General features: G+C 37.4%; 1 protein-coding gene across 1 annotated transcript in view; it reads right to left on the bottom strand.

Annotated features, from left to right (window-relative positions):
* Window positions 1-12,159, bottom strand: part of GCKR (glucokinase regulator) — a 42,478-nt gene that overhangs the window by 2,955 nt on the left and 27,364 nt on the right. The window contains 1 exon segment of the mRNA XM_020984270.2: window positions 6,496-6,645. Coding sequence (XP_020839929.1) covers window positions 6,496-6,645 — 150 coding nt within the window.

Consider the following 12,159-nt stretch of genomic DNA (forward strand, 5'->3'; position numbering starts at 1 on the left):
TCTACATTCAGCATCACCATTTGGGTTACCCATGGAGGAGCACTTGCCCATTCAGAAATGATTTCTACTAACACAAATTCTAAAATCAAAGATGAAGTAGAAATATTTTGGCCATGGTGTAGGTCAGGGATAAGTAACTTATGGCCCAAGTGCCAGTGGGTAGGGCCTAAGGCAACTTCTGATGAATTTCTACTACTCATCATCATATACACCACTTTTTTCCCTTTTTCTTGCTTTTCTCTCAGTCCCTTCTCACTACTTTTATCTTTCCTGTCCCTTTCCTCCTTTTCTCCTCTCCTACCTATGTCTTAGGTCTTTCAGTGATACATCAGATAACTAGGAGTATTACTTAGCTCTACTAAAATATAATTTGTTGCTCCCTATTCTAGATAGTTCTTCCATCTTTACATTCCTGCCTTACCTGTGTCTAGGAACATGATAATCATTATTTCCTATTTTCTTGTCTATGAGCATCCTTCAAGGGTCTGTCTGTCTGTCTCTATATTTTTCTTTCCTTATTCACTTCCCATGAAGTCCACTTATGCTTTCAATTGTCACCTCTATGTGGGTGACTCTAAAATTAAGTCCCCAGTCCTCATCTTTCTGCCTCATTGCTTTATTCTTATTTACCTACAGAACTTTCCACTGGGACATCCTGCCATTTCCTCAAACTTAACATGTATAATACTGAATTCACCCTTGTCTCCACCCTATAAATTGACATTCCCTCCCAACTACACCACTTCCATTAGGTCTACATTTCTTCCAGGATCCAGGTTAGAAACTGAGAGAAATGATTATTAATAACCAATAATTTGGGGAGATAGTACATGATAGTAATGAGATTGAATTAACTCCTCTCAATCTTGGTCATACAGCATCCAACCTTACAAGGAATTTAATCTAAGGTGGGGAAGCCCATTGTGTTCTACTCAGGTTTGGGTAAGGATAAATTCTTTGACTAGATTGTCCAAAGCTGGGGGTGGTCTGGGTATAGAGATGAGATTCTCTATTCAAGGGTGACATGATGTCACTCTTAGCCCCTCTTTTTAATGTAGCCTACCTCCAGTCTATCCTATGCCTGAAAAAAAAATCCTCTGCAAAACACCCTGCAAAGGGCAGCTAAATGGAACAGTGGTAGAATGCTGAACTTGGAGTCAGCGAGACCTGAACTAAAATACAGTTTTAGATACCAACTGTGTGACCCTGGGCAAGTCATTTAACCTCAATCTACCTCAGTTTCCTCATCTGTAAAATAGGGATAATAAAAGCACCTACCTCCCAGGGTTGTTGTGAGAATAAAATGAGATATTTGCAAAGTGCTTTGCAAACCTTAAAACGCTATATAAATGATAGTTATGATTATCCAATACTTAGTACAATAGCTGGCATATAGTAGGTGCTGAGAAGATTCAATTGATTTTTTATCATTTTTATTGATCCTGTTTATAACTAATTGATTTTCTCCTGTAACTGCCTAAATCATGGTTCTTTGTCTCTGAGCTTAGTTCAAAAATTCAGTTGGATTGTAAGGAGTTAAGTTTTGAAATCCAATTGTCCTGCTAAGTTCTATTCTTGCCTCAAAGAAATCTACTATCCTCGAGAAATGCAGGTGGATCCCATGGAATCTGGTCTAGTATCTTTATGTCACCAAGCTATCCTTCGAGGATGTCTGATTTGCTATCCAAAGAAGCCTGGGCCACTATCTCTGACCTTGTAGGCTGGACTCAAACAGTGAATGTTTCTTAATCACGAGGGGTAAGGAGGGGGTTGTTGCTAGTCTCTCATTCCTTACTTCCACACCACAGATTGTCCCTCACCACAGCTAAGTAACCAATTATGTTGCCCTCAACCCTATGATATCACCTACCCTTTTCTGGTCTTTGTTCTAACCTTATAAAAATTAGTCATCTTGGGGTCCTTGGCTAACTGAGGCAGATCCATTCTATTGACAAGTTGTACCCCTATTAATAAATGTTACCTTGCTCAGAGAAAATGTGCCTCAGGCTACCTTTGTTGAATTTTACTCAGATGGTGCTTAATAAATGTGTTTGTATTCACTTCCAGAGAGAGAACTAGTGAATCTGAATGCAGATTGAAACATTTTTTAAACTTTCTTTATTTTTCTTGCCTTTTTCCCCCAACATGGCTAATGTGAAAATGTTTCCCATGATTTTATATGTATAATGGATATCATCTTTCTTAGTTTCTCAATAGTTGGGGGAGAGGATGGAGGATGGGAAAAATTTGGAACTGAAAATTAAAATTAAATATTTTTTTAAAATAAGTGCTTGGACAGTGGCAGTGGAAATGACAGTGGCTGCGTCTGCAGCTCTCAGCCCACAGAGGGGGAGGGGGAGGTTGAACAACTGGTCAGAAGGAGAGTACAGGGGTCTCTTTGCTGGGACTGAGGCAGTATTCTCTTGCTTTGCCCATGCTTGGATCTGGGTCCCAATCCTAGGTGGCAGTCCTGGGACAAGGAGGAGCCCTGGCATAGCAGAGCTTGTGGCAGTAGTGAAGAGGAATACTCCTCATAGTTCCAGGGCAGAAAAGAGTGCTTGTGGTCACTCACAGACCAGAGCATAGGCCAAGAGAGGGGTAAACACCTCTCCTTAGATCATACCACCTTGATAGAACTGAAAACTTAAAAGTATCTCTGAAAGTATCTCTGAAAACAGCTGCAAAATACCCCTAAAGCTTGGGACAGTACATTCTCCACACTGGAAGCAGAGCCCTGTCTTAACAAAGAGTCAAAAAGTCAAGTAATTGGCTGGGAAAATGACCAGACAATGGAAAAAAAACTCACTATAGAAACTTATTTTGGTGACAAGGAAGATCAAAATATACACTCAGAAGAAGACAACAAAGTCAAAGCTCCTACATCCAAAGCCTCCAAGAAAAATATGAATTGGTCTCAGGCCATGGAAGAGCTCAAAAAGGATTTTGAAAAGCAAAAAGAGAAGTAGAGGAAAAATTGGAAAGAGAAATGAGAATGATGCTAGAAAATCATGAAAAACTAGTCCAATGGCTTGCTAAAGTAAAGGAGACCCAAAAAAATACTGAAGAAAATAACACCTTAAAAAATAGCCTAGACCAAATGTCAAAAGAGGTCCAAAAAGCCAACGAGGAGAAGAACACCTTAAAAATCAGAATTGGCCAAATGGAAAAGGAGATCCAAAAGCTCACTGAAGAAAATAATTCCTTAAAAATTAGATTGGAGCAAATGGAAACTAATGATTTTATGAAAAATCAAGAAATTAAAAAACAGAACCAAAAAAGTGAAAAAAAAAAATAGAAGACCATGTGAAATATCTCATTGGAAAAACAACTGACCTGGAAAATAGATCCAGGAGAGATAATTTTTAAATTATTTTAAATTTTAAATTATTTTAAAATTATTGGACTATGGACTATGGAGCCATGATCAAAAAAAGATCCTAGAGTTCATCTTTCAAGAAATTATCAAGGAAGACTACCATGATATTCTAGAAACAGAGGGTAAAATAGAAACTGAAAGAATCCACCAATCATCTCCTGAAAGAGATCCCAAAAGGAAAACTCCCAGGAATATTATAGTCAAATTCCAGAGTTTCCAGGTCAAGGAGGAAATATTGCAAGTAGTCAGAAGGAAACAATTCAAGTATTGTGGAACCACAATCAGGATAACACAAGATTTAGCAGCTTCTACATTAAGGGATCAGAGGGCTTGGAATATGATATTCCAGAGGTCAAAGGAGCTAGGATTACAACCAAGAATCACCTACCCAGCAAAACTGAGTATAATCCATGAGGGGGAAAAATTGATATTCAATGACATAGAGGAATGTAATGCATTCTGGAGGGAAAAAAACAGAGCTAAATAGAAAAACTAACTTTCAAATAAAAGACTTGAAAAGAATGAAAAGGTCAACAGGAAAGAGGAATCATAAGGTATTTATTAAAGTTAAACTGGTTACATTACTACATGGAAAGATGACATTTGTAACTCATGAGACCTTTCTCATTATTAGGGTAGTTGGAGGGAATATATATATATATATATATATATATAGATATAGATATATATATAGATAGATATATATATATATATATATATATAGACAGAGGGCACAAGGTGAATTGAATACGAAGGGACTATATCTAAAAAACAAAATTAAGGGGTGAGAGAGGAATGTACTGGGAGAAGGAGAAAGGGAGAGATAGAATGTGGTAAATTATCTCACATAAAAGAGACAAGAAAAAGCTTTTACAGTGGAGGGAAACACAGGGGGGAGGGGAGAGAGAATGAGTGAAGCTTACTCTCATCAGAATTGACTTAAGGAGGGAATAATATGCTTAACTGGGCATGGAAATCTATCTTACCCTATAGGAAAATAGGGGAAAGCGGATGGGGTTGAGTAAGGGAGGGCAGATTGGGGGGAGGGGGTAATCAGAAGCAAACACTTTTGAGGAGGAACAGAGTGAAAGGAGAGAATAGAAGAAATGGGGGGTGGGATAGGATGGAGGCAAAAATAGTTAGTCTTTCACAACATGACTATTATGGAAGTGTTTTGCATGACTATACATGTATAACCTTTATCAAATTGCTTGCCTTCACAATGAAGGTGGGTGGGGAAGGAGGAAGGGAGAGAATTTGGAACTCAAAGTTTTAGAAACAAATATTAAAAATTGTTTTTACATGTAACTGGGAAATAAGATACACAGGCAATGGAGTATAGAAATTTATCTTACCCTACAGGAAAATAGAAGGTGGAGGGGATAAGAAAAGGGGGGGCAGTGATAGAAGGGAGGGTAGATTGGGGGAAGGGGTTATCAGAAGCAAAACACTTTTGAGGAGGGACAGGGTAAAAGGAGAGAGAGAATAGAATAAACGGGGGTAGGGGAAAAGGATGGAGGGAAACACAGGTAGCAACAGTAACTGTGAAAAAAATTTTGAAGTAACTTTCTGATAAAGACCTCATGTCTCTAACATATAGAGAATTATGTCAAATTTATAAGAATAAGAGCCATTCCCCAATTGATAAATGATCAAAAGATATAATCAGTTTTCAGATGAAATAATTAAAGCTATCTATAGTCATATGAAAAAATATTCTAACTCACTATTGATTGGAAAAATGCTAGCCTTAAACAATTCTCAGGTACTACTTCATACCTATTAGATTAGATAATAGGACAGAAAATGTAAATGACAAATGTTGGAGGGGATGTGGGAAAAATGAGACATTAATGTACTGTTGTCAGAGTTGTGAATTGATTAAACTATTCTATAGAGCAATTTGGAACTATGCCCAAAGGGCTATAAAACCATGCATACTCTCTGACATAGCAATACCACTACTAGGTCTGTATCCCAAAAGAGATAAAAAACAAAAAGGAAAAGGATCTATGTGTACAAAAATATTTATAGCAGATCTTTTCTGGGGATAAAGAATTAGAAATTGGGAGGATGCACATCAATTGGAGAGTGGTTGAATAAGTTGTGGTATGTAATTATGATGGAATACTATTGTACTATAACAAATGATGAGCAGGATGCTCTCAGAAAAACCTAGAATGACTTACATGGGTTGATACAAAATGAAATGTACTGGGGACAAAGTAACAGCAATATTGTAAGATGATCAGCTGTGAATGACTTAACTATTCTCAGCAATACAATGATCCATGACAACTCTGAAGGACTTAGGATGAAAAATACTATCCATCCCCAGAGAAAGAACTGATGGTCACTGAACACAGATTGAAGCAACTTTGTTTGTTTGTTTGTTTGTTTCACTTTATTTTTCTTGAGTTTTTTGTCTGTTTTCTTTCATAACATGACTATTATGGATATGTTTTACATGACTACACATATATAACCTATATGGAATTGCTTGCCTTCTCAATGGGGGGGGGAGAAGGAGAAAGGGAGAGAATTTGGAACTCAAAGTTTTAAAAACAAATGTGAAAAAAATAAAAATAAATACTTGTCAACTTGACTTGGTCATCCAGCCTTCACTTAGAGATGTTCAAATAAGGGGGAACCCACCACCTCCCAAGACAGCTCATTCCATGTTGGATACTTCTAATTGCTGAGAAGTATTTCCTGATATCAAATTCAAATCTACCTCTTTGGAAATTCTACCCATTGCCCCTTGTTCTGCCCTTTGGGGCAAATTTTTTTTTTTTTATCAACAAACACTCTTTGAATGATTGATTTCTTTAACTTCCTCTATGACAGATGGTTTCTCCTTTCTCCTAATACAGGTACACACACACACACACACACACACACACACACACACACACACACGTTTAATAGTTATTAATAGTTAATTAATAGTTATTAATAGTTAATATTTTCCCAACAGTCTATATAGGGTAAGGTGAGGAAAGTGAAGAGCAGAAACAGGATAAGAAGTATGAAAGCAGCCTTACCCCTCAACACGTTTTATGCTCATGAAGAATACCTTCCGATACCCACTCTCACAGGATATCCAGTCATTCCCTTACCTGCAGCATGGCCAAGCCCCGCCAGAAGAGCTTGGAGTTGCACAATCTTAGGTCCAACATATGGTTAAGCAAGATCTTCCCACGAAGGACATGGGCCCCAGTGCTCACTGTGTTCAGCACCCACTTGGTGCTCAACTCACGTTGGAACTTCTACACAAAAGAGACACAAAGGAGGAAGTTTACACTAGTAGAAGCAGGTGAACCAAGCCCTACAATCAAAAGAAAGTAGACAGCAGTCTACTTGAGTCCTTTAGCAAAAGAATTTAGCTGATTCAAGACACCCTTATAAAAAACTAAACTTTTGTTCCCTCCTTTTAACCTTGATACCTTGACCTCTTACTCAACATCTGACCCCTGGTCTTTGTTAGGTAAGATAGAACCAATGCTACTGTCCCCTAGTAGGGAATACTAGTAATTCAATTCATTTCAATTCAAATGGATTAAGCACCAAAGTTACAAAGGTGAAAAATTATGTAGAAGTTTATAATATAAAGGTACCACCAAATACTTGTAAATACATGTAGGTTGAGGCCCAAAGCGCTTAATTGACTTATCCAATGTCATAAAGTAACTAGTAGAGCCCAGATTTGAGCACAGGTTTATTGACTCCAAATCCAGCATTCTTTCTACTGTATTACATTGTCCCTATAACCCCCCAAAACTGTATACAACTAAAGATCCAAGCATCAGACATAACAATCTAGAATAACCAAAGAACTCAGTTAGTCACTTAGATGTTGTTGTAATGGGATTTTATGTGAATATAGGATAAATCCAAAGACATTGAAGTTTGGCATATCAACCTCAGTTTTCATGTCACCTATAAGATTGCCCATTATAACTAGGTTCTTTTGATAGTAAATCCTGCCTTTTTTCAAATTCCTCATGATAGAGGATCATGGTATAGCAATACTCTGGTGAATTATTATTCCTTGGAATATTATTCTATAGCAATCAAATTTTTCAAAGCACTTGAACATTATTTGATCAGCAATAATCAATCAACAATAAGTATTTATAAAAACACCTACTATGTGCCAGGCATTATGGCCAGCATTAGGGATACAAAAACAAAAATTCAAAAAGCTCTTACCTTCTGTGAGCTAGGCTAGCCATGAGAGACCACATGTATATATGTTGTACACAGCAATGAAAAATTAAGTGATTTGCCCAGTCACATAGCCAGTAAGTGTTGGAAGAATGACTTGAACCCAGGTCTTCCTGGATCTGAGGCCAAAATCTTGATCTACTATGCCACATAAAATATAGTATATACAAGGTGATTTTGGAGGTGGAGAGAGTTGTTAGCAGCTCATGAAGTAAGAAGGTCAACTATTATTATCTTCCTTTATATAGACAGAGTAAAAGAAGGATATTACATAATTTATCAAAGGAACACAGTGAACCAGAATTTGGGTCTACTGACTTGTAGTCCAGTGTTCTTTCCCTTTTAACATTTTTTCAAAAGAATATAAATATAGAGCTCATAATCTAATCTTCACTAGTTGCCTGAGTTGGAAATATCATATTGGTACGGGGAAGAAATTTTATCCTTTGAATTCATTGATAGCAAAGACAAGAAAAGGAGGAAGCAACGCATTTGAAGCTGGGAGTAGCTACAGAATTGATACCACTACTAAGTCTATAACTTAAAGAGATTTTTTTTAAAAAAAGGAAAAGGAAATGCGCAAAATTATATTAGCAGTTTACTTTGTAGTGGCAAAGAACTAGAAACTAAGGGGATGTCCATCAATTGGTGAATGGCTGAAGAAGTTATGGTACATGAATATGAGGAAATACTATTGTGCTGTCAGAAATGAATGGATTATTTCAAAGGAACCTGGGAAGGCTTGTATGAACTGAAGGAGAATGGAAGTGAGAAGAAACAGAACAATTTATATAATAACAATTTGTAAAGACAGTCAACTTCAAAAGTCTTAGGAAGTCTGATTAATATAATGACCAACCACAGTTCCAGATGACTCATTTTGAAACAGGCTATCTACCCTCTGATACAGGCAGCTAGATGGCATAATGGACAGAGTACAGGGTCTGAAGTCAGGAAGATTCTTCTTCATGAGTTCAAATCTGGCCTCAGACACTTATTAGCTGTGTGACCCTAGGCAAGTCATTTAACCCTGCTTGTTTCACTTTCCTTATCTGTGAGGAGCTGGAGAAGAAAACGGCAAACTACTCCAGTATCTTTTCCAAGAAAACCCCAAATGGGGTCACAAAGAGTTGGACACGACTGAAAAATGACACAACACAAAAACAGCAACAACAAGAAGCATACCTGGGTTCAAATCCTGGCTTTGCAAACTTACTGTCTATACAACTTTAAACAAGTCACTTAACACATCTGAACCTCAGTCTCCTCAACTATAAAATGATGATAATCTCAAGAATATTTTCTAGCTCTAAATCTTTGATTTAATGATCCTTGTTCTACTACAAGATGTGACTCAATCATTTCCTAGTAGAAATGTGGTTCAAAGGGTATAATCAGCTTTTTAAAAAGCACTCAGGGTTATTAATAAACAGAGAAATACAAATTAAAACAACTCTGCAGTATCATTTTACTATTAAATTAGGAAAAATAAAAAATATTACTTAAAAGGATACAGAAAAACAGGAATGCTCACTGTTGGTGAAGATGTAATTTTGTTTAGCCATTTGGGAAAACCATGCGGAATTATATGATCCCATCACTAGGCTTATACATCAAGGAAGCTATAATGAGAGAGGAAAACTTTACAGAAGTATTTATAATAGCATTTTGTCAAGCTTTTCAATCATTTTCAGTCATGTTTGATTCTTCATGACCCCATTTAGGGTTTTTGTTTTGGGGTTTTGGTTTTTTTTGTTTTTTGTTTTTTGCAAAGATACTTGAGTGGTTTGCCATGTCCTATCCCAACTCATTTTACAGATGAGGAAACTGAGGCAAACAGAGTTAAGGATCACAGAACTAGTAACTGTCTGAGGCCACATTTGAACTCAGAGTCATCCTGACTCCAGGGTCAGCACTCTATCCACTCTGCCACCTAGCTGCCCCATAGATATAATATGTCCTTATATTTATAATAGTACTATTTGTAAAAATAAGAAATTGGAAATAACTTGGGGTATATGAATGAAATTGAATATAACTGTGCTGTAAAGAATGACAAATATGAAATATTCAAAGAAATATGAGACTTCTGAAGAGTGATACAAAGTGAAGAAATCAGTACTGCAAGCATAGAATTGGTGCTACCTTTTAAAAGTTTCTTCTCTTTTACCAAATGGTAACTTACCAAAATGGGTGACTGCATAGACTATTATCGAGATATGCAGTGTTCTGTACAGCTTTTTTTGGTCCTCAAGGCAGGCTACCATTAAGATTTATCAATAAAGCACAATAAAAAGCTCCTGTCCCGAACTCCTCCACTCCAGGAGGACTAACTCCAAGATTACCTAACTCCTCTGTTTAATCCTGTCTCTCCCAGATCACTCTCTTACAACGTTGTCCTCCTGTATATTTTCAATGCAACAAGCATCTGGAAGGTGTTTCCTCTTTGGGAGTTTCCAGGAGCCTCTCTCTTCTCCTGTAGGAATGAAATGGCTTTGTAGACACCCACTATATCTGTTTGTACTTTTTGATACTTTGTTTCATAATTGCTCTTAAATGGTTGGGGGGGGGTGTCTCCCTAGCTAGATGTTAAGTGCCTCGTGAGAGGAGAGAAGATCTCTGCTTCCTCTGACATTTTCCCACAACTCATAAAACAGTACTCTGAAATCAATTCTTACTTCGTGTAGGTACGCCTTCCACCAACATAAATCACAACCCCTCTGCTACATCTAGAGTTGCTATGGCCAAAAATGTATCACTCAATCTGACAATAAGACTCTTGGCATTTAGTGAAGTTAATCTTCCAGATACACAAGGTCAATATAGCAGTATAGTAGGAAGAAGTACAGCCTAGCTCCCCTATCACATCTCCTCCAAAAAGATCTAGAAAATACACTAGACCTAATCCTGATCAAGAAATCCAAGAAAAAAAATCACAGTGAATAATTTTTCCAACACGGATCAGTTTAGGGAGACAGGCAGGGAGGTCTGAGGACAGTGGAGATGGAGTTTGGCCAGGAACGTAGGGTAATGCAGGGCATTCCCCAGGTACTAAAAAAAGGTTGAGAGTGGGCATGAGGGTAGGAAGTATAGGATTAGGAAGAGGTGTTGAGGAGTCCCTGAAATAATGTAGAGTTCAGAAATAAGTGCTATCTGGCAGCTCTGTCACTCACTACCCAGTTCTGGGTCACTAATCCAAGATGGGTTGAGGGAGAGACCTGTGCCTAGGAAAGGAGTGGTCACATTTGGACCCTCACTGTGCCCTGAGATAAGAACAAGTTCAGAAGCAAATAGTAGCTGTGTGGCTGTGATCCCAGAATCACAGCAGGACTCAATTCGAGCCTCCAGATCAGGCTAAAGATTACAGTGGAATAAGCAGTGTCAGAATACCAGACCTGCACTTTGGTTACTCTGAACCTACAAAGAAAGTCTCTCAGGATCTAACAGTGGCTGAATCCACCAGAAGTCTGTTGAAACTTTCAACCAGAGACAAGCTAATAGAGGTCTTGCTCTGATCAAAACTTGGTTCAGGAACTTGCAGAGTTCAAACAAACAGCAATAAGCAAACTTTGTTCAGCTCACATCACTTTGTGAACACTGAAAGCTTGCAGGTCCCTAGCCTGAGCTGTCCCTAAGATCCTAGAAAAACACTATGCTCAAAACCCCAAGAAAGCAGCAGAAGGACCCAAAAAAATAGAAGCTTACCCAGACATTTTCCTCAGAAAGTATGCAGAGCCCCAGCTTAACATAAAGTCCAAAGTCAAGAAGTAGGCTGGAAAAATGAGCAAACAAAAAAAAATAATCCCACCATAAAGAGCTATTATGGTGATAGAGAAGTTTAAGAGAGAAATTCAGAAGAAGAAAATGATTTGAAAACAACTACAAGCAAAGGCTCAAAGGCTCAGTGGCAGCTTGGACACAAGACCAATCAGAATTCCTGGAAGAGATAAAGCAAGAGTTTGTTTGTTTGTTTGTTTGTTTGTTTAAGAGCAAAAAAATTAATTTTAAAAAAAGAGAGAACAGTAGAGGGAAAAATGGGAAAAGAAATGAGACCCACAGATGAAAGATATGATAAAGGAATCAACAGCTTGGAACAAGGGGTATAAAACCTTACCCAGGAAAATAAATCCCTGAAAATTAGGATTGACCAAATAAAAGCTAATAATTCTATGAGTCATCAAGAAATATTAAAACAAAGTCAAAAGATTGAATAAATAGAAGAAAATGTAAACTATCTCTTAACAAAAACAACTGACCTGGAAAACAGATCAAGGAGAAAAAAAATTAAGAATCATTGGACTACCTGAAAGCCATGACTAAAATCAAAACAAAACAAAAAAAAACAAAAATTAGACTAGACATCTTTAAGAAACCATAAAAGAAAAAATGCCCAGATCTCTTAGAATCAGAGAGAAAATGTATAAATTGAAAGAATCCACTAGTCCAGGGGTGGGTAACCTGAGGCCGCAGTTTCCCCACCCTTGATCTAGGCTAACAATCAAGGATAACTTACTCAGCAAAACTGAGTACAACCCTATGGGGGGAAAATAGAACTA

This window comes from Phascolarctos cinereus, unplaced genomic scaffold (genome assembly GCF_003287225.1).
Source record: "Phascolarctos cinereus isolate Bilbo 61053 unplaced genomic scaffold, phaCin_HiC Scaffold_2;HRSCAF=192, whole genome shotgun sequence".
NCBI classification, from domain to species: Eukaryota; Metazoa; Chordata; class Mammalia; order Diprotodontia; family Phascolarctidae; genus Phascolarctos; species Phascolarctos cinereus.